Source organism: Barbus barbus (genome assembly GCF_936440315.1).
Source record: "Barbus barbus genome assembly, chromosome: 9".
NCBI lineage: Eukaryota > Metazoa > Chordata > Actinopteri > Cypriniformes > Cyprinidae > Barbus > Barbus barbus.
Window position 1 is genome coordinate 31,309,721 of NC_136737.1, and position 23,890 is coordinate 31,333,610.

The 23,890-nt window shown below is 36.7% G+C and overlaps 1 protein-coding gene across 2 annotated transcripts; it reads left to right on the forward strand.

Annotated features, from left to right (window-relative positions):
- Positions 1-1,882: 1,882 nt before the first annotated feature.
- Positions 1,883-23,890, forward strand: LOC306874681 (ELAV-like protein 2). Of its 2 annotated transcripts, XM_079424887.1 has the most exons (8): positions 1,883-2,375; positions 9,307-9,396; positions 17,832-18,075; positions 19,656-19,759; positions 19,837-19,990; positions 20,763-20,988; positions 21,064-21,102; positions 23,143-23,890. In XM_079424887.1, exons 2-8 carry the CDS (start codon positions 9,325-9,327, stop codon positions 23,471-23,473), a joined length of 1,170 nt encoding a protein of 389 aa, XP_079281013.1. In that variant the 5' UTR covers positions 1,883-2,375; positions 9,307-9,324; the 3' UTR covers positions 23,474-23,890. The 2 variants fall into 2 exon arrangements, with proteins under 2 accessions (XP_079281013.1, XP_079281014.1); XM_079424888.1 differs by lacking the exon at positions 9,307-9,396 and having other exon boundaries at positions 2,106-2,375.

Sequence of the window (23,890 nt, forward strand, 5' to 3'; positions counted from 1 at the left end):
TTTTAACAATCCTTATAGCTTTATTTTGTAACATACATTGAATTTATATTATTTTTGTATGTATGATATACGTAAAATATGTTTTATTATATTTAATATTGCAATAGATTTGGACATTTTTGTTTTTACATGATTAATATGTGGTGTCCAACATAATCTATGATCAATTATAACATTTATTTTCATACACTCTTTCTATTTCCTCAGTGTTAATCCTTAATTTAACTTTATTGTTACTTTGTCGATTACTAAACATTATAAACTTTATTTTACTTAAATTCAGTGAAATTCTGTTATCATCAAACCATTTTTTCTGATTCAAACTAGTTTGGCAGAATCTTTTACCAGAGGCACTTGACATGTTGGGTCTTTAGATGTGCAGTCATTTGTGTAGAGGGAAAACAGCAGTGGGGAGAGAACACAGCCCTGAGGTACTCCGGTGTTGATGGTGCTCATAAGCTCCATCACTGAGACACCAACAATACAGGACTCTCAAGACAGGTTCATATCGAGCAGAAGAAAGCTCTGCCGGTTCTGTAAGCCGACAAAAAGACCAGACATTTGGCTCTAACACCACAGGACAAGGATGTTCTTGAATCTGTGAACACAGAATTGAGCTCTCTTGGAGACACTCAGCTCACTGAGATATTGACAATTTGAATGAGAAACATGCAGAGCAGTTCACACAGGAGTCGCATGACACAGCTTCTCTCACTTTAAAATCACATACATAAGCACAGAGAGAATGGACTACATGAAGGTCTAAGTTGCACCAGGGATGGAGAGTCTTGAAGATGAACAAACAAAGTCTCATTATGACCAGGCAAAGCTACTGGAGAGTCAGAACTTCCTAGTAAGAAACACAAGAAGAGTCTGAGCAGCATCTAAATTGCTTCACGCTGTCCTTCGTTCAGAGAGAGGGTCCATGAGCGTCTAGCCTGACAAAAAAAATATAGGTGCACCCCTGCTGCATCAGTGCGGATATTATTCTTTATTTTTTAATATTTTTATTTTATTTATTGAAATTTTGATTTTATATTTTTCCTGGAAAATGATTAGATTCTTATATTTTCAGCAAAAAGTATTTATATTTGGTATTTTCTAAAAAAAAACAAAAAAACATTTTGTTTAAAAATTTTATTTTAAAAATTTACACATTTTCTCTGTTACTTAAGTGTAATTTTATTTTATTGCTTTGAGAAGATGATACTTGAGAAAAGTTTCCAATAATGGTCTGCTAAGTGAGAGTGGGGAGAATTCATAATTTGAGAATATGCATCCAGTTTTGTGTGAGAGCAAAGATATCCACATCCATTACATGGATGCGCTCTCGTGTTACAGAACAGAATGTTAATTCAGAGTAGAACAGAACAGAATAATGGTATTTTGTTTTAATAGAACAGAACATAATGTTAACTTTTAAATGGAACAGAAAATAATGTTAACTCCAGAACAGAACAGAATGCTAACTTCAGAACAGAGTGTAGAACAGAACATCAGATTTACTTTTGAACAAAACAGAACAGAAAAGAACTGAATGTTACTGTCAGACAAGAACAGAAATGAATGTAAATTTCAGAACAGAACAGAATGTTAAATTCAAAACAGACCAGGGTTGTGTTTCTCAAAAGCATTGTAAGGTAAGATGCTCCTATAGAGACCACTGGGGGCAATGCTTCTATGATCTACTTAGGCTTGCGATGCTTTTGGGAAACGCAGCCCAGAATAGAATGTTAATTTCAGAACAGAACATTCACTTTAGAAGAGAATGGTGACGAATAGAATAGTTAGTTTCAGAATAGAAGAGAATGTTAACGCCTCTGATTGGTCATCGCATTCATAAACTCATCGGAAATGTGTGTGATTGGTTATAAAACTCAACGCTGCAAACAAGGCCTAAAAAGAAACCTGATGCAACGCGAGCAATTCTATTTGAAATGTAATTAGACACTTTTCATTCATTTAATCGTAATAGATTTAGCTTAATTGTGCATTTTTTGTTTCCTTATCTTAAATTTGGGGGCATTTTTGCCCCAAGCCCCCGTTAATGTTAAAGTCGTTAAGGAAGAACCATCCTCAAGAGATGAGATCCTCTGGTGTAGTACGCACTCGTATAGTAGCCACCCGCAGCAGTACGCAGTGTGCAGTACGCGCTCGTCATCACACCTTGATCCGCAGCACCTGCGGCTCCTCAAAGGTCCCGCTCCCCGCGTGCCACCGACCTCTCACTGTTCAGTCTCGAGCGACAGATTCGCCACGGCGCTCCGTGATTGGCTCAAGCACGTGCCAGTTTATTTAGAGCCGCCGTTTCCCGCCATCGCCCGCCTTACGCGTGAGCGCGCAGCATCCGCCGTTAATTTATAAACCGAATTAAGGTAAGAAAGACGCTTTCTTTCACTCGTATGTTGTGTTTAGCGTTTCTCGGGTGATCGGTGTTTGTTTCGGCGGCGAATGAAGACGCGGCGCGTGTTTTACACTTGTGTAAATTAACTTACCTACAGTAATTGATGTTTACAGTCTTATTATATTTCTACACGCGCGCTGTTTCTGTGAAAAGGCGAATTGTTTGCGAACTCGTTATTTAAGGTCTTAGTAACGTCGTAAAATGATCATCCGGTTTGTCTTTACCGACGTACACTTGTCTGAAGTTTTTACACTTACTTGTGTAGCAGTGTACGCGTCTGTTTACCTGTTTTTGTCAGTTTTATTAGCTTATAATAGAGTTTAGCTGTCGGTTATCTGGGCTGATGCTCGTGAAGCTGATTCGCCTGTGACCTCTGACCTCGCAGGCCCTGAATAGTTCAGGCAGACTCGTCCATTGTTTCTGGTCACGGTCCACATGATTGAGATTTGGCAAGTGTCTGTCTGCCTTTGTGTGTTTGCTCCAATAATCTTTCACAATGTCACTTTCTGATTGGTTTGGTCGTGCCAAGGCTTGATTTGCCGTGCTACTGAACATTTTCGGTACGAATGCGTGTACTGTTACACCCCTAGTCTTTAATATATATATTTTTAACATCTGTTATGTACAAGCGTTGCAGTATATGTCTGCTCCAACTGTGAGTGCTTATAGGTGGCATTAATTCACCCTCCATCAGTGGTGATGTGACTTTGTGTTTCAAGAGCTGAGCGAGTGTTTGTGTGTTAAATGTGAATCACTGATTCTGGACCCAGACACTGCACCCTTATCTGACCCGCCTGTTTCAGGACATGGGGTCTCTGCTAATGAGCTGATGAGTTGAATCAGGTGTGTTTGATTAGGGGGACATCTGAAACTTGTGGTGTTCACTAACCTTTAGGAGCAGGCTTAAAAGAGACCTGAAATTTAAGCACATACACAAATTAAAATTTGGTGCATCTCTAAAATGAGCACAAGAATATTTAATACATTTATATGTACCCAAAGAGTAAAGTTGTAAACCACTATATTTTTACTGAATTATTTTAGTGCCACAGACTTATTTTTTTCAAATAAATAAATTGAATAGATTCTTAGAAAATAGTTTTTTGACCGGTGTTTAATTTAGCAATGTTTTTAAATGAATAAACTTTCTCATGTTTACTCATACTTGCTTATTGCATCACTTTTGTGATGCTAGTCTTTTGGTTCTTTATAAAACGTAATGTGTTTTAATATGTAAATGCTATTGAAACAACATTATGAGAATTGTAGTGATTTTAATAGTGTATAAGTCTCTCAAGGAGGTTTAGTGAATATTGAGTATCACCCTGCGCTCTTTCAGATGGAGTCGCTGCCGTTGAGCTGGAATCTGTTTTGAGCTTTTTAATCTTTCAACAGCAGGATAATGCAATTATTCCTCTTGGTTTGTCATGATTATTAATTTCAGTTGATGTAGGTATAAATCCAGTTTAGCCACCATATATACCCAGTGATATTACAGTATTAATTAATAATTGTTTTAATCTCCTAATTGTGAGTGTAAATGCATTTAAGGACAACGCCGTTTTCAGTGGTCGTTTTAATACCTTCATTGCTGTTAATACTTCCGTTTACTCAGTCACGTCATTTCCTGTGTGGAGCACAAAAAATATTTGACACATGTTATGGTCCAAACAGTGATGGACCTTATGTTTGGAGTCATACAGATTTGAAACAAAGTGAGGATGAATGAATAAAGACGTTTGTTCATTTTTGGGTGGAATACACCTGAATCTCAGCTCACAACTCCACTTATTCTCCTCTGAGCTCCTTTCTGACTGTAGTTTGGTGATCACTTGATTTATGGTTCTGTGGGTAATTTCTCTGTCCACAAGTGCTATGAAATACACTATTTTTAAAGATAATTGATTATCAGATGGGAAGCTTGTTACAAATAATGTTTGGTGACGCTTTTATTTGTGCATAAATTGAAAAAGATTGATCTTGGGATTTAGAAATAAATATCAGTTCAAATGGGATCACAATTAATTGGAAAATTAAATATATTTTGTGGTACCAATTTAGGCCACCAGGTGCCTCTATAGCAGGGGTCCTCAAATCTGGACCATTCCTGCAGAGTTTAGCTCTAACCCTAATCAGACACACCTGAGCATGCTAATCAGAGATCAAGATCATTAGAAAATCACAGGTAGGTGAGTTTGATCAGGGTTGGAGCTAAACTCTGCAGCAGATTGGACCTCCAGGGTAAGATTTGAGGAACCCTGCTCTATAGCATGACATTTAATGCTTAGAGAGGGGAATGTGGATTTGGGCTTAGGAAGGATCTATCCAATTAAAGCAGTATAAATATTTGCTTGAATGTTAGGTTTTGCAGTGGAGATATATGTGTATATGTATGTGCATCTCAATAAATTAGAATGTCGTGGAAAAGTTAATTTATTTCAGTAATTCAACTGAATTGTGAAACTTGTAAATTGTTAAATTCAGTGCACATATACTGAAGTAGTTTAAGTCTTTGGTTCTTTTAATTGTGATGATTTAGTGAATTGGTGGGTTTTTGTTAAATGGGAGACTATCTCAACAAATTAGAATACTTCATAAGACCAATAAAAATTTTTTTATTGAACTGTTGGCCTTCTGGAAAGTATGTTCAGTTACTGTATGTACTCAATACATGGTAGGGGCTCCTTTTGCTTTAATTACTGCCTCAATGCAGCGTTGCATGGAGGTGATCAGTTTGTGGCACTGCTGAGGTGGTATGGAAGCCCAGGTTGCTTTGATAGCGGTCTTCAGGTCATCTGCATTGTTGGGTCTGGTGTCTCTCATTTTCCTCTTGACAATACCCCATAGATTCTCTATGGTTCAGGTCAGGTGAGTTTGCTGGCCAGTCAAGCACAGTAACACCATGGTCATTTGAACTAGAGCCCTGCGCGGGACTGTTTTCTTCATCCCGCTCCCGCCCGCGCCCGCCGAATTTCTGACCATTACCGCCCGCTCCCGCAACGTGTGTTACACTCCCGCCCGCGCCCGCAAAACTCTGAGAATTTATTCCCGCACTATAATAGAGATGCATTGATTTTGTGTCTTCTCCCGTCCCGCAGGAAAAAAAAAAAAAGTATTGTATTGCTATTATTAAAGAGATTCATGTTTGTTCCTTTCCCTGACCTGCATGTATTCTGACGCACTGGTAGGGAAGATGAATATAGCCTGGGCTATCGGGGACATCTAAACGCTTAGGCTACCGCGCGTTTCTTTAGACTTCAAGTACTTTGATTTTGTTGACAATGACATCATGTCGCTAGGTTACCTCCCGATCCCGCAGTGTTTTTTTTTTAGCCGCCCATTCCCGCCCGCAGCAAAGTTCAAACCGCCCGCTCCCGCGAGATTTGCGTTGGGTCCCGCGGGTCCCAATCCCAATGCAGCCCTCTAATTTGAACCAGCTTTTGGTACCTTTGGCAGTGTGGGCAGGTGCCAAGTCCTGCTGGAAAATGAAATCATCTCCATAAAGCTTGTCAGCAGAAGGAAGCATGAAGTGCTCTAAAACTTCCTGGTAGATGGCTGCGTTGACTGTGGATTTCAGAAAACACAGTGGACCAACACCAGCAGATGACATGGCAGCCCAAATCATCACTGACTGTGGAAACTTCACACTGGACTTCAAGCAACATGGATTCTGTGCCTCTCCACTCTTCCTCCAGACTCTGGGACCTTGATTTCCAAATTAAATGCAAAATTTACTTTCACCTGAAAAGAGGACTTTGGACCACTGAGCAACAGTCCAGTTCTTTTTCTCCACAGCCCAGGTAAGACGCTTCTGACGTTGTCTCTGGTTCAGAAGTGGCTTGGTAGCCCTTTTCCTGAAGACGTCTGAGCGTGGAGACTCTTGAAGCACTGACTCCAGCTTCAGTCCACTCCTTGTGAAGTGTTTGAATCAGCTTTGCTTGACAGTATTCTCAAGCTTGCAGTCATCCCTGTTGCTTGTGCACCTTTTCCTACCCAAATTCTTCCTTCCAGTCAACTTTGTATTTAATATGCTTTGATACAGCACTCTGTAAACAGCCACAGCTTTCAGTAATGACCCTCTGTGACTTACCCTCTTTGTGGAGGGTGTCAATGTTCATCTTCTGGATCATTGCCAAGTCAGCAGTCTTCCCCATTATTGTGGTTTCAAACAACAAGAGATACCCAGAATTTATACTGTAGGGATGGTCATTAACTGAAACTCAAATGTAAATGTTCTAATATTTTGAGATACAGATTTTTGATTTTCATGAGCTGTGAGCTCTAATCATCAAAATTAAAACAAAAAAACTTTTGAAATGTTTTACTTTACATGCAATGAATCTAAAATATATGAAAGTTTCACTTTTTGAAATAACTTGCAAGAAAAAATGAACTTTTTCACGACATTCTAATCAGTTCAAGATGACCGAAGTGCATTATCAACAAAAAACACACCTCGTACATCAAAAGTGATTGCAATTATAGAGCTGCGATTCTATTGTGCTCTGTCTGTTTGATATGCAAGTGAAATTTAATGGAGACTCACTCGCTGTCAGGATGTGCCTTTATGTAAAATTAAATGTTGTGAATTTGTAACCCTTCACCTACCCCTTGTCCCTTGAAACCGTTTCAAGGGGTAGGGGTGAAAATATCCCCCTAAGAATTGGGACACCACTACTATACCGTCACACATTACATACATCATCTAGCTCCTACAATACACACACCTATACTGGTGTGCATTATTAATGCTCTGCTTACTGACACAAACAAACACATATCGGAGATCGTGCAGCTCAAACGTCCAGGAGCAAAGAAACCCGTCAACGCTGCCCCGCGGCTTTTATTAATAACAGTTTAAATACTGGATCACTACATTATATTTTCCAGCAACGACGAGAGGATAAAATTGCTTTTTGAAGTAAACTCATTGTAAAGGGAGACACACAGACGTGCATTCACGCAACTTTCATCTCTCTCTCTTTTTCTCTCTCTCTCTCTCTTTTTCTCTCTCTTTTTTTTCTTTTTGCAAACTTTTTTTTTTTTGAATAACATGACCGTAAATATGAACACACGATTGAATGGAACATAAAACAAATGATTACTTTTTCATTCAAATCTTTATAAATAACAAAAATGCTTATATTTGATGTGTCTTTTTGTTCACTCGGGCAGCCATGTTGCTGATGTATGCTCCAGACCCCTTTGTTTGAAGTGTAGTCCCGAGAAATCTTCGTTTGAAGGGCTACCCCTCCAACCAAGAGAGAATTGAGACACCCTCTAATTTTTTTTCTTTCTGAGCAAACCTTTTCTCTACTGGGCGGACATTTCGGGCACCTGAGCAAAAACATTCTTTATACCAGACCTGTACAGCGTGTGCACAAAAAAGTGTGTGACTTTTAACTTTAATGTGCTATTTATATTTGATTTGACCCTTGATGTAACTGATGTACATTTTAGGTTACCTGAGAAAACATTATTACAGTACAATACACAAAGTTTGGGATCAGTAATTTTTTTTTTTTTTTTTTTTTTTTTTTTTAAAAAGAAGTTTCTTGGGCTCATCAAGGCTGTATCAATTTGATAAATACTGAATATTATTTCACAATAATATTGTGAAATATTATTGCAATTTAAAATGTTTTCTATTATAATATACTTTGAAATATAATTTATTCCCGTGATGCAAAGCTGTTTTCAGTGTCACATGATCCTTCAAAAATCATTATAATATGCCCATTTCTAATCAATGTTGTAAAAAGTTGTGCTGCTTAATATTTTTTGGGACCTGTTTTTTTTTTTTTTTTTCAGGATACTTTGAGAAATAAAAAGTTAAAAAGAACAGTGTTTATTCAAAATAAAAAAAAAATGTTACAATATACACTATTCAAAAGTTTGGGTTCAGTAATTTTTGTTTTTTTTATATTTTTATTCAGCAAGGATGTGTTAAATGGATAAAAAGTGATAGTAAAGACAACTGAATTTATATTTAATTTCACAAAGAGCTCAAAAGCTAAATTAGTCATTTTAAAAAGTTTTATATATTAAAGCTGATCTCTATCTATCTATCTATCTATCTATCTAGCTAGCTATCTATATTGCTATAATATTTTAATATCTATAATTTTAATATTGCTATAATTTAAATATGAAGCTTAAAATTATTAAATTATGAATATATTATATGAATTATAAACAATTGCAATTAATATAATATAAATATAAGTAGCTGCAAAAGTTGGGCAGTTTTCTCTAAAATTCTTTGACCGTAAACTGCTTTAATTTGTATGGGGGAGTGGCTTCATTGCATCAGATATGTCACTTTGCTCACAGCTGATTGGTCCAGTTTGGGTTTGCGATCTCTAACCCAGAATAAAACCTGCTCTGGAGCAAGGTAGCTCTGTAGCGTAAGATACCATGGTGACGAAACCCGCTCAAAACCAACCCATCTTCTTGAACCCGAAAACTCACAGTTTGCTCAAACTAAACAAAACCGGCATTGTGCTACAGCCCACAGGGGTGTTGAAATACTATTGGTTAAACTGGCAGTGGGCGGAGTCACACAGACCAAAACAAAAACCGATATTCCGACACGGAACACACATTACAAAGTAGAGTAACTGACCGTAGCCTTGTTTTGTGTGATCTTGGCGTGCTTCCTAAATATCTGCAAACATATGGTATTTTTATGCTTTAGGACAGTAAAAAAAATACATACAGCACCTTTTAATATTGCTAAACATTTTTGTGCTAAGACATTGCAGGTAAATAGAGGCCTGAGTGAGCTGCCTGCCTCTCCATTACTCATGAGTGTGTGTGAGTCGCAGTGTTTCCCTAAGTAGGGAACAGATGGTGGAGCAGTGTGCATGTGTAAGTGACTGACTCTGTGCTCTTGTTTGCAGACGTCCTCTCCAGCCATCATGGCAGTCAGGCTGTGTGATGTGGCTTCTCTTCTGAGAAGTGGCTCGTGGGCAGCCGAGCCGTGGACTGGGGTTTGTGGGACTTTTTTCTTCTTCCATCACTGTCAGTCCACTGTTACCGTGTCACACATCCTAGAGCTGTGTTGATTTTGGGTATTTGTTGGACAACTGTGCAGAAATATCAGGGCAAATCTGTTTTCAGCATTGAGTAATGTATCGCAGACTAGGGGTCGACCGATTATCGGCCTGACCGATTATTGGCACCGATATTAAGCATTTTTATGATAATCGGTATTGGTCATTTTCAAAACCGATGTGCCGATAAAATTATTTATGAAACGCGCTATTTGGCTCTGATGCAGCCTGTCAGAACTCACCACTCTGTGGCCTAGAGCAGTCTCCGCCCACCGCGCATCTGATTTGTTGAGAGTCAGGAGTCCGACCAATCAACGTGGAAGACTAAAGGCGCTCTCACACCGAAAGCGCTTGCTAACTGGTGCTGCTTCATCACGCATCAGTTCTCTCTCAAAGGCAGCAGCAGACCTTGCACAAGTTGCAATAAATTACAATCCACTACACTGAAGTTGTAAAAATTATCTATTTATGGTTTCCTAGATGGGGGAAACGCAGGGGGAATCGCGGAATCCAGTCATATAAATAGCATTTACTGTATAATACACAGAATTAGTCAAAGTTTGGATGAATTAATTAAAAGTAGGTCAGTACACTTAAATCGACTCACAATATGGACTATCTGTAAACATTAAGCTGCAAAAAGACTATTTAAATATGAATTCTGCATGTTCGGCGTGTCTCTGTATATGTGAAAGGCACAGACGCGCGGTTTTGACACGCGCGCACACACACACACACTGAAGTGCGCGACGCTCGCGGTGTTTTCCGCATCTGCCATGTCACTAAATGAGGACATAAATACATGAACATCATCCCCAGAACTGCTCTGAGAGTTACTTCATGAGCCATTTGACTGTTTCGTTTGAGTAAAACGATCGACATATCATAAATAGGCTACAGAAACAAAGTTTGGTTTATTTACTAATACTACTACAATTATTACAACTTTTGTTTAAAAAGAACAATCACACAATACGCTATTTCTTCCACGTTTTAATTTTAATAGTAAGCCCATTAGTTTAACTCTCATTTGATTAAAATATAAATTAAATTAATGTTTTATGCCTTCATTTGCACTGCACTGTAAATGGAAACTAATGGAAATTACTGTCACATAGGCCAAGATTAAGATACTGTCACATAGGCCAAGATTAAGTTACTGTCACATAGGCCAAGACTAGGATGACGGAAATTGAGACATTTCAATAGGCTATTGAACCGAGTGAGCCTATAACAGGCTATTAGTGTTATAGTTTCATTAAAATAGTTGCGGTCTTCTTCGCAACTTCTTCTACAGTGGAGCTATGAAGACTATTCAATTATTTACACGTATTATATACATTGCGCTTTTTAAATTAATCAATTGATATGCATTAGATGATGAATTGAATAGTCCCCTCTTGTAGATAACCTACATTTATTCGGTTGATTTAGTCAACCGAAAATAATTAATGAAGAATTATGAGAGGTTATGCTATTACACATACATTTCTAACATGTAAATTATTGAAGCCAAATACTTGCATTTCCCCAAGCTGTTTAGCTTTAGTATTTAGTATTCATAGGCTTAATCATGAAGCATACAGTGGCCCCACTTTTAACTCTCTCTTTATATATTAACCTTATTGTAGATGGATGCATGGGGGAAGACAAGAGTAAGAAGTGCAACCAACACTAGGGAAGGCCATTTTTGTCAGAGCCCTTGTTATTCTTAATTTTGACATTCATTTTCATTTTTACACCAGACATGTATATCGGTTCAATATATCGGTTATCAGTCTACTTGGTCTGTAATAATCAGTATCGGCATCGGCCCTGAAAAACACATATCGGTCGACCCCTATCGCAGACATATCTGTTGATTCCTTGAATGCAATGTTAATCAGAATCCACTCACTGCTCAAAATGACTGGAGTTTTGTTCAGTTCTGAGTTATGCAAGCTCACGAATCCTCTTGTTATAACAAAGTGTAGAGAGTGTAAGAGATTCGTTGTGCAGTGTAGAGAGCTTTGTTGATTATAATGGAACTGTGAGATTGCGATGAAATGAAGTGAGTGACGGCTTTTAAAAATTATTAAAAATTAAGGGAATGCAAATGCGATACTGAATAAATGTAAATGTCTGAAAATATACCTGCATGCCACTTTTGTGTTCTTCTGTGCCACCTTTGTGTAAACTAATTTGATAATTCTTATTTGGGTCATACTTCAAAGACGTAGAATCTGTGATTCCAAAGTACAGTATTTACTCCGGTGCATTGACTGACAGCCACACATCAAAACATTAGATTCATCCGCGCTGAGGCACAACCCACTTAAAGAAAATAATTCTGCTAATAACTGCAATTGCAGGTTTCAAAAAGAGATGGCGACAAAGAGGCAAAACCTACGGACAGCAGCTTTAAACCTAAACTGAAACTGAATCTCGTGGTAGGCTCACATACCTCTCATTCGGAATCATTTCCATGAATGAAACATTGCATGTAACATTTGGTTGCTACACTATGTAATATGTAAAGAAGGCTTTGTACTTCTCATGTCCCAATATCCACTTTTGAAACCTCATTCTTCACATAAGCAAAAATGTGTTAAAATGCCATGGCATGGCGATGCGCTGATTGGCAAAAACACTACACATTGTACAACAGAGAAGATAAACGGAGTAACCAAAGGCCTTTTGTATGTTTAGTTGTCTCATTTAGTTTGATGATGAAGAGGTTGCGATGGCAAGTTTGCAATGCTAGAATGATCTGGGAAAAATTAGTATGGACCACTCTACAGAATTGGTCCAAAATCAGAGTTGGAAACATCTTGAAAAAAAAAATTGTATGTATGCAAATTGTATAATATCCAAGGTACACATTTCTAGTAATTGTGCAGTTAATTCTCATTATATTTTCAGAAAGTTTTGGAATATGTCCTCTCCTCAAATTTGTCACTACCGAAACATCGTAATAATAATTTAATTAGAAGGGTTATATTGACACATTAAGATTTTGCTTACATCTAGATGTAAATATTTGTTTTGCCTATTTTATTAAAGTTTCAGAGGTAAATCAATGTTACATATTTAAAAATATTGTAATTTATGATATTTGCTGTATTTTGAATCCAGTTTTTCTTTGTAAAAGGCAAAAAGTCGATCATCCTGATGTCAAAGTTAAGGATTCATTAGTTTGGTTATACATTGAACCCAAAACTATCATAACATCTTAGTTGATATTTCTGTATACTTTTATTTTTGACGAAACATCCCATGTTTCGGTAGTGATTACACATTCTCTGTAGTGACAGTAATGCTTTGGTAGCAAACACATCACATTACAGAACTTTAACTCGCATACCAAAACACTACTAAAACGTACTAAAATACATTTTTTTTTTTTTGGCGAAACAGTGCTAAAATGGTTGATTTCCCCCAAATATGAGGATTATGTGTTCCCTTTTGTCACTACCGTACCGAAACAATGATGTCATGTTTCGGTAGTGACAATTCTATGGGATAACACCCAAAAAAAACAAAGATGTCACAAATTAATCTGATTTTAAACCACAAGAAGAAACGAAAGAGAACTCAAAATTCTCTCTCTCTCTCTCTGTTAATTCATTCAAATACATTCTATCCTTTAAAACTACTTCATCTGTGTCTGATTTAAATTGAGTAGAATGCTAGATCTAAGAACTGTTGCCAAAAAGACTGGTTTCTTGCCTCCGTGGCATTCATTCAAATCTTGTAATGCACACCCATGGATTTTCCCTTACATACAGTATTATTTGGGCAAAGTAGGCCTACCTAAAACACAATTAAACATGGAAAGCAATATACGTAAATTTGGGAAATCAAGACAAAATAAAACCAATTAAACCATCACTAGTCAACCAGTATACACAGATGTGAAAATGCACGATCCAAACTTAAATGGTTGTAATTGAAGAATGCTTTGGAATGTAGACCTATGTGTATTTTCAAGACAAACAATAAGTGAAAGCATGTAAAATGAAAGTGTTAAGAATAAAGAATTTTAAATTGACTATAAAGAATATATATGGTACAGTTAATTTTGTATAAAGTAAATAATTTACAAAATATTTTTGAATCTAAAATTGCCATAAAATCAAAGCTGTATGTCTAAAGATATGTTCAAAATTTGAAGTTGATATTACAAAAATTGAGGTTCCTGTGAGATTTTGTTTAGGCAGTATACCAAAAATAACCACCAGGTAACACCCTAACTCCATAGATTTTTTTTAATGCATTTCCCATCACAAATCTATAAATTCCTGTTACAATATTACTTCTATCACAAATAACCACCAAATATGGAATCTTGAGACTCGCACCTTTCCAACAATGTTTTGTCATGATTAGAAAAAGTTTTGATTAGAAAATATTGTTGTAAATGTAATATGATACTTGACACCAACCACTAGGGGGAGGATTAGGGGTGTGCAATATATTATCTATAATATCATAATTCTTGTTTAAATGATATGCGATTTGACATTATCTAGTATATCGCAAAAACACCCAGAGAGTGCACAGAGATGTAGGTTAGACTACTGCGCAAGCTCATTTAGAGTGCACGTTTTCACCCCGTATTAAAATACATTTAGAGTTCTCCCAAAGTTCAGGATAAGGGGTCAAAGATACCCCAGTATGTATTTTATATTTGTACGATCTGATATAGGTAATATTGTCAAGTCACATTTATTTATATAGCGCTTTTAACAATACAGATTGTGTCAAAGCACTTAACAGTATCAAATTGGAGGATAGAGTGTCTGTAATGTATAATAATAAGATTAAACACTCAATTTTCAGTTAAAGGCATTTCATTATTGAGTTCAGTGATGTCATTGTCTAGCTCAGTTTAGTTTAAATAGTATCTGTGAAATCAAATTGATGATAATCGCTAGAAATTATGTGTCCCCAACTGAGAAAGCCAGAGGCGACAGCGGCAAGGAACCAAAACTCCCTCTGTGACAGAATAGAGAAAAAAACCTTGGGAGAAACCAGACTCAGTCGGGGGCCAGGATATTATTGTTTATTTATTGATTTAATTAATTTTAAATGTATAAATGTATTATTTCTATTTTTATATTGTTGCAATTTCTAACAATAATAGTATTATGTAGTTAGGTATTTTATTATATTTTTAGTTTTTTTTATTTTATTTTATTGTATTTTTAGTCGAGTTCTTCACTGGGGATATGTCCCCGGGGGCTCATCCAGGTGTCCGGCCTCCGCCGACGATCAAGGCTGCAGACATCATCTCCCAGCGCCGATCCACCATCTGATCCGGATGTGTCTTTAATCTAGATTTAAACTGACAGAGTGTGTCTGCCTCCCGAACAGTGTTAGGTAGATTGTTCCAGAGTTTGGGCGCTAAATAGGAAAAGGATCTGCCGTCCGCAGTCGATTTTGATATTCTAGGTATTATCAAACGGCCAGAGTTTTGAGAACGCAGTGGATGTGGAGGACTATAATGTGATAAGAGCTTGTTCAAGTACTGAGGAGCTAAGCCATTCAGGGCTTTATAAGTAATTAACAAGATTTTAAAATCTATACGATGTTTGATAGGGAGCCAGTGCAGTGTTGAAAGAACTATATGGTCAAAGGCTAATATGGTCATACTTCCTGGTTCTAGTAAGGACTCTAGCTGCTGCATTTTGGACCAGCTGTAGTTTGTTGATCAAGCATGCAGAACAACCATCCAATAAAGCATTACAATAGTCTAACCTTGAGGTCATAAACGCATTAATTAGCATTTCTGCATTTGACGTTGAGAGCATAGGTCGCAATTTAGATGTTTTTGAGATGGAAAAACAACAGTTTTACAGATGCTAGAAACATGTCTTTCAAATGAAAGATTGCTATCAAACAGCACACCTAGGTTATTACATGTGAGGTTTTTATGTCCGATAATTAACACCTCTGTTTTTTCCGAATTTAGCAGTAAGAAGTTGCTCGTCATCCAGTTTTTTTTTTTTTTTACATCGACTATGCATTCCATTCGTTTTTCAATTTGGTGTGTTTCACTGAAGAAATATAGAGCTGAGTATCATCAGCATAACAGTGAAAGCTAACACCATGTCTCCGAATGGTAACATGTAAAGCGTGAAAAGTAACGGCCCTATTACTGAGCCTTGAGGTACTCCATACTACACTTGTACTTCCACTAATGCCAACAAAGTGTTCTAGTCTATTTAAAAGAATGTTGTGGTCGATAGTGTCGAATGCAGCGCTAAGATCCAGTAGCACTAATAAAGAGATACAACCACGATCAGATGATAGAAGCAGGTCATTTGTAACTCTAATGAGAGCAGTCTCAGTACTATGATACGGTCTAAATCCTGACTGGAATTCCTCACAGATACCATTTTTCTCTAAGAAGGAATATAATTGTGAGGATACTACCTTTTCTAGTATCTGTGACAGAAAAGGAAGATTTGAGATCGGTCTGTAATTAACTAGGTCCTTGGGGTCAAGTTGTGTTTTTTTTAATTACAGGCTTAATAGCAGCCAATTTGAAGGTTTTTGGGACATATCCTAATGACAGTGATGAATTAATAATAGCCAAAAGAGGATCTAGGACTTCTGGAAGCAGCTCTTTTAGTAGTTTAAATGGAATGGGGTCTAACATGCATGTTGTTGTATAAGATAATTTAACAAGTTTATACAATTCTTCCTCTCCTATAGAGAATGAGTGGAGTTGTTCCTCAGGGGATCTATAGTGCATCTGATGTGATACTGTAGCTGACGGCTGCATGTTTACAATTTTATCTCTGATGGTATCGATCTTGGATCTTGATGACTACTGATATGAATTCAGTTAATATTAATAATAAGTGACTTAATTATTATTAGTAAGACTTATTGTCTTTTACACAATTTCTGTTTTTGCTTTATCAACAAAAATAGATTCAAACAAAGCCAACTGAAAACAAATGAAACTTTTAAATAAATAAAAGTCTCAATGACTCACTGATGCAGTGATTTGCTGCCACCGATTGGCGATTTAGGTTTATATTAAAAGTATAGGCTATTTTCCCTTTTTTCCCCAAAATCATTTCAAATATTAGTATTAAGTGTGTTTTAAACAAACATACATTATTTATGCATTTGTAAATGCAGGTTAACTACATTCAAGTCCTGCATTAAACAGCCTGTGTAAATGTATCTAAATGCCACTTCAGATGCAGATTCTGATCATTGCAAGCACAAATTTGGTTGATTCTGATTTAATTTGATTGGTAATGGCCCTATATTTGAATTTGATTTAAATTTGACAAAATATGATGCATACATTTTAATTTGGTTAGAAAATTGGCCTTGAAGGTAAAAATGGCCATTAAAGGTAAAATTCAATTTAAAGTTATTGGGAAAAGTTAATTTCTCTTACTCCTGCAAACTAATCACAGCACAGAGTATGAAGAACATCAACGGCTTTGGGAGTCAGTTGTCCACGGCAGTCCTAAACCTGCCAAAGTACCAGCACACACACATGCTCCGCAAAATATCGTCTAATTATCACTATCGACTAATTTCAGAAAATATTGAGATATATTTTGCCATTTTTTTTCCATTATTGCACACCCCTAGGGGAGGAGCCTGCTAAAAGGATTTAAAGTACCATTTCCACGGTCCTGTAAAACCACAAATCTTTCAAATAAACAATTTGTTTCATTTATATACTTGATTCTGTAATCCTATTAAGGCGCTTACAAGAATAAACTAATTGAAAATAAATAGGCCTACATGAAAATAAAAGCATGAATAAAAAGGAAGTAAATGCTGTAACCAACAATGTAACTCTATTTACACGCCGCTTGAAAAACTGTGTAAAACTACTTTTAAACAGGAAATGAAATATGTATGTACATATTGTTTGCACAGGACTAGCAATAGAGGACTTTTACCCTTTTCACCGAAGGTAAAAGTCACCGTAATCTTTACTGACACTAGCTGTGCTTCTGTTACAAAACTTTTGTGATATTTTTAAACTTTTTTTTTTTTTTTTGCGAAAAAACTATTTTTCTATTTTCTAAAAACTATTGCGAAATGACAGCGTTTCCATTAACCAATGTTACACGACACAAACTTTTTTCCACTCGTGATAATTTATGGTGACGGATGTTGGTAGGTTTACGTATACCATAGCCACTGCACTTAGAAAAAACTAATTACTTATGAACAGATTTTGTTGATTAAATCTAAAACGCATTGAGGAAACGGTGCACAAATCACTCTTTTATTTAAAATGAACACAGACTGTGGACAGATTATTACTAATATATGACTATATTTTACATATTTAAATAACCTGAAGTGTTCCTGTTTTTCACTTACTCTGTGTGTGTTTGCATCTATAGCAGGTGATCGCTGCCATGGAGACGCAGATGTCCAACGGGCCAAGCTGTACCACCAGCAACGGTCCCAACAGCGTCTCTAACAACTGTTCGTCACCTGTGGAGATGTCCAACGGTACAGAGGACAGTAAAACCAACCTGATCGTGAACTACCTGCCACAGAACATGACGCAGGAGGAGCTCAAGAGTCTGTTCGGCAGCATCGGAGAGATCGAGTCCTGCAAACTTGTGCGGGACAAAATCACTGGTATTCATGGCTGTCTCTAATGATTTTTGACCAATAGGGCTTTTATGATTGATTGATATTGATGATATTAGAGAGCAGAGTGGCCAATGGCTGGTATTTATGCTGATATCACACTATTAAACTTAAGCATAGTTAGATAAAAAATAATGCTGCAACTAAAATGTATTTACAGAATTAGAAATCATTACTTTAAAATTAATACAAAGGAAAAAATATATAAATACAGTTAGGGCTGGGCGATATGACCTAAATCTTATATCACGATATGAGTAATTTTAATTATAATTACATGCATCACAAAATAGTTATTTTTGCTTTAAATAAGGCCTTTCTTTTTGATATGCCAGAAAATGTATAATTCTTGTCAGAAGTGTCAATATCACAAACTAATACTAGCCTAAATAAAATAAAAAAAGAATCTCACAGAAGACAAGAAAATGCTTAGCAATTAAATAAGAATAAGAAACTAAAAAGTGATTTAGTCAAGAGCATTGAGATATTTTCTCTTTTGTTGTTTGATTAACATGAATGACAGACAGCAGGAATATTAGACTGCTGTCACTTTAAGAGCTGCTCAGATCCAATATACTGTTACAAATGCATTTTCCTTCTCAGCTGTTCACTTTCACTTAAGACCTAAATTACTGTTTATGAGGATACTTTCAAAGATGGGCATTTTGACATGCAAATGTGTTTTTAACTGTTCGTTCTTTTTATTTTTATTTTTTTCTTCCTCAGGAAGAGTCTCTCAGACAGTGCATGCATACAGTAAAATGAGTTTTCTTTTGCTTCTGATTGTTTGGTTTTAAACGCAATGCTTAAAGCACATGCAAACAAGTTTTCGCAGTTAATGCGGCATAGCAACATCACATGAGCATGATAGAAATGGTAGTTCAAAATCTCTACCTGTTAATTATATCGCCCACCCCTAAATTCAAATATAAATGATATTTCAGATAGCAACTTCTTGATACTGTAATCCTGTTGTTGCATTTCACAAATGAAGAAACTGTTAAAAACATGACTTGAGTGTATATGTCTGTGCACTGCATGGTAATAATTTTCTCAAATAATAAACAAAACAAAACAAAAAAACAGGTAATGTTAACTTTATATACAGTACATAGTAAATATAAAAACAATTGTGGCAAATTGGATTTAGCGCAGCATTGTTTAAAATGATTTAAAGCTCCAGTTTGCACGGCTGGATCATGCACAAAGTACTAATGTTTTTAGACAGTCTACAAATGCATTCTTCAGAGGCTCTAACCGCTGCATAAGCAAAAGGTTCATAGAAGTTAACGGTTATGTCAAATTTTTATTAGACATTAAGCAAAGAAAGTCTTCAAAAATGCCGCTTGAGTTCTCAGTGGTGTCAAATAAGGCCCACTTCTGACACTTATGTTAAGGATTCAAAGGATTCAAAAGACCTGAGTAACCTGCAGTAACCCTGATGCTTCTCATATGGAGGCTTTATACATGTCACCATCAGCAGCTCACCTCACTGTGATGCTGTGATGGTCAGATCCATAATGCACTGCAGTGCTCATAAATCCTCACCTGAGTGTTTGTGTGCTTAGGTCAGAGTCTGGGTTACGGCTTTGTGAACTATGTAGAACCCAAAGATGCAGAGAAGGCCATCAACACTTTAAATGGTCTCCGGCTGCAGACTAAAACAATCAAGGTAAGGTCTGTCCGAAGTGAGGCTGCCGTCACAGGTAGTGCTCGTGTTGCATGTACTAATTTTGTGTTTGTGAGCAGGTGTCGTTTGCTCGACCGAGTTCGGCCTCCATCCGTGACGCTAATCTGTACGTGAGCGGTCTTCCTAAAACTATGACCCAGCAAGAGCTGGAGCAGCTCTTCTCTCAGTACGGCCGCATAATCACTTCCAGGATCCTCGTGGATCAGGTCACAGGTGAGATCTTTTATATTAAAGTGCCCTTATTATGGGTAATGAAAGGTTCATATTTTGGTTTTGGGAGTCCCCAACAACAGGTTGACAAGCATGCAAGGTCAAAAAAACACTTTCATTGTCTTATAATATGCATTTATTTTTACCTTACTTGCTCAACGATTCCCAAATGATTTGTTTTTAATGATTTACTTTTCCAAACCCCTCCTTTGCGTGACGCTAATCTGCGGTGATTGGTCCGATTGGTCTCATTTACATTTCATAATAAAAGCTGCGTTTGTGAGGGCAGTGCTGCTTTGTGTACAGCGTTACTGGGGAGACAGATATTTTTACTGCCACCTAGAGCAAAGAATGAATTTTTATTTTCATTAAGACCAACAAAAAAGACCAACAAGTGGGCGGGCAATATGCTGATGTTTCATGATGACATGGATTCGTTTTAAAAATGACTCGTTTCAATGATTCAGAGTCGACTCTTTCTTTTGAGAGACAATAACTTTATACACGGTGCACTTTCAGATTTAAAACTTTGCAGGAGCTGTGTTACACACTGCATGAAATGTTATTTTCAGAAATCCATTATAGGGGCACTTTGAAACTATGGCATCTGTCATCTAGCCATGAAAATCATTGTGAAAGAATATAATAATTTAACAATATATTTATGCGTATGATGCGAGTAGTGACTAGTGATGCCCCAAATGGAATTTTTTTAGTTTAGCCCAATAAAACAGATCCTAGTCTAGTCAGATTTACAGTATTTTTTTTTGTTCAGGTGTGTCCAGAGGTGTGGGCTTCATTCGATTTGACCGGCGTGTTGAGGCTGAGGAGGCGATTAAAGGGCTGAACGGACAGAAACCACCCGGTGCCACCGAGCCAATCACGGTGAAGTTTGCCAACAACCCCAGTCAGAAGAGCAGCCAGGCGCTGCTGTCCCACCTGTACCAGTCACCCAACAGACGCTACCCAGGACCCTTGGCGCAGCAGGCCCAGAGATTCAGGTACCCGCTGACACACACTCGCTGCGCTGGAACTGACTTTGACTCGAGTGTGATTTCATTGTTTGTGTGTTTCAGGCTGGATAATCTGCTCAACATGGCATATGGAGTCAAGAGGTACGTTCATTTGAGCTGCTGCTTGTGGGAAGTCTATTAAAGCAGTGAGTTGGTGATTTTAGAAATGGCAGGGCTCCAGACTAACTGCTTTCATAGTATCGTACATACTATGAACCGCAAAAAGCAACAATATTGATTCTAGCTGATATATTTTCTGAGTATACGAGTCTCACTGGGTCAAAATTGCATTGCTAAAGTAAAAAACTAAAGAAAAGCAGTTGTGTAAATCACATTTTATTACATTTTAGAGATTTATGATTAGTGATAAACTAGTAAATATTGAAAACATGCATTTTAGTTCCCATCAAAATAAACTCTAAATTTAACTATTTCGAACCTGAATGTAGAATGGTATACAACAAATCTAAATTACAGTAGTCATTATAAATTACATTGTATTTTAAATACTAAGTTGAAACAAGTGAAACTGAAACAACCGGCAGATGGAAAATGTGCTAAACAAATAATCTTAAGCTCATGAACTTCTCATTCAACACACAGCCATGTTTTGCAGGCTTGTACTTAATTACATTGACACATTTCTTTGGAGTATAAATTGCAGCATCAGGGTTTTTCTGGCTCAAAATGATGCGGAGATGGTACCGTCCTGATCGTGTGCACACATTGTACCCACCCTTTAACTGGCAGAAGCAAACACTTTAACATGCAACATATTTTAGGTGTTCTAATAAGTATATTATTGAATATAGATTCAATATAAATATTGAAGAAAGCTAGAATTATCAAGTTACATTTGACAAAAAAAACCTGTTGAACATTAAATTAAATGCAACATAACTGCTAAAGGGGGGCTCTTTGTAAGATTAATACTACAATTTAACTTAAATCTCACTTTAAAAGTGTTTGAAATAATTGATTTAATGTGGATTTTTAAAAAATAATTTATTTGTAGCCTTTTATATTAAGCTAATTGCTTAGCATTTCTCATGTAAACATGCATTATTATGAAAATACCCCAAAACTATACTGCTGTAATAGTGTTTATTAGCTTCGTGTTTCATGTGTAGAAATGTTTCTCTGGGTTTGCTGGGTACAGAACACGACGTGGAAGTCTAATGGATACAGATCTAATGATTCACTCAACTTGCAATGAGATACGATTCACAATACTGATTTCACGATGCTGTTATCTCAGTTTATTTATTATTATTTTTACAAAAGAGCGAGATTTAAGACTAATTTAATTATAAATGAAAACCGCCTCAAATTCTCTACGCAGGAAAAACCTTTACTTTAAATGTCAGAACTTATACAATATTCTGCTAAATACATTTTCTATAAAACTATGGAAATTATGGAAAATGTTTGAACACAAAAACAAATGAAATGAATACACTTCCATAGCTTCACAACAAATATTAATTATATTCCATTACTTTATATATTAATGAATGTATATTTTAAATTATTACACATTTATTTATTTATTTATATGTAGCTTTCAATATGAATGTAGCACATTTCTGGCTAAGTACCATGTTTTCTTTACTGCAGTACATCCATGATTGTGATTTGTGGATCGAAAAGCCTAATACACAAATGATTTCTCTAGTTTTCAGCATCAGTTCTGTGAAGCATGTCAGCGCTGTTTCATCTCACTAAACTAGTTTTATCACAGAGACGCTTGTTGTTTGAAATGGAGAATTCTGGGCCAAATTTAAAAAGCAGACTAAACATTCCTTTGAGCAGAATGGAAAATTATGAAACAATTACTCATTGCCGTCACTTTATAATCACTGAATCCATCACTGCAGATCAGCCTGAGCTCAATGCCATGAATGATCCTTTCAAGACTCTGCATTAACACTAATTTACACTGTCTGCATCTGCATTTTCTTAAAATAAATATAAAAAAAATATTAACGATGCATAAAATTAATGCAATATATATTTTTATAGATGTAAATGGGTGTTACACGCTCCTGAAGGAACAGTATAGATGTTTGGCGGCATACTAGCATAGAAAATAGCCTTTATTGCCGTTTTAGCTGAAATGCAGTTTTTGTTTGTTTTTGGCAGTAGATTCTCACCCATGACCATTGACGGGGTCACCAGCCTGGCAGGCATCAATCTCCCGGGTCACGCCGGCACAGGCTGGTGCATTTTTGTGTATAATCTGGCACCGGATGCTGACGAGAACATCCTCTGGCAGATGTTTGGCCCGTTTGGTGCGGTGACTAATGTAAAGGTCATACGAGACTTCAACACAAACAAATGCAAAGGATTTGGCTTCGTGACCATGACAAACTACGATGAGGCTGCTGTAGCAATCGCCAGTTTGAATGGGTACCGGCTCGGGGACCGGGTTCTACAGGTCTCCTTCAAGACAAACAAAACACACAAGGTCTGAGTGAGTGACATTGTGAACGTGACTTTACAGAGATGACAGGAAAAAAATTCATGTTTTTTTTTTTTTCTTTAAAATAGTTTGTTTTAAAACATGCGTTAAAGATTTAACAGCTGACTGTTTAAGTTTGTTTATTTTGGTATATAATGTGGCAGGTGAGCTCCTTGAGGCTGAGATGGAGAGCTTTCCCGTGGTGTTCCCATCTCTCCTCGTGAGCTTCTGCCGTGCAATCCACTGCATAATGTGTGCATGAATCTTTAGTTGAACTTTTTCAGTTTTCTTTGTGCTAATGACTGTCTTTATGTTAAATATTTAAATAAGTATAAAACAAGATGTACATGTTCTTTTGTGTTTGAAAATTTGTAATTTAGTTTTTATTGTTCAGTACATCAATAAATACATTGAAGGGAAGACATTCTG

Bases quoted from the DNA above. Each gene is read 5' to 3' on its own strand.
- LOC306874681 (XM_079424887.1), top strand. From the start codon at position 9,325: ATGGCAGTCAGGCTGTGTGATGTGGCTTCTCTTCTGAGAAGTGGCTCG. The intron at 18,076-19,655 runs GTATTCATGGCT...TTGTGTGCTTAG, and splicing joins TGTGCGGGACAAAATCACTG to GTCAGAGTCTGGGTTACGGC. The intron at 20,989-21,063 runs GTACCCGCTGAC...TGTGTGTTTCAG, and splicing joins CAGCAGGCCCAGAGATTCAG to GCTGGATAATCTGCTCAACA.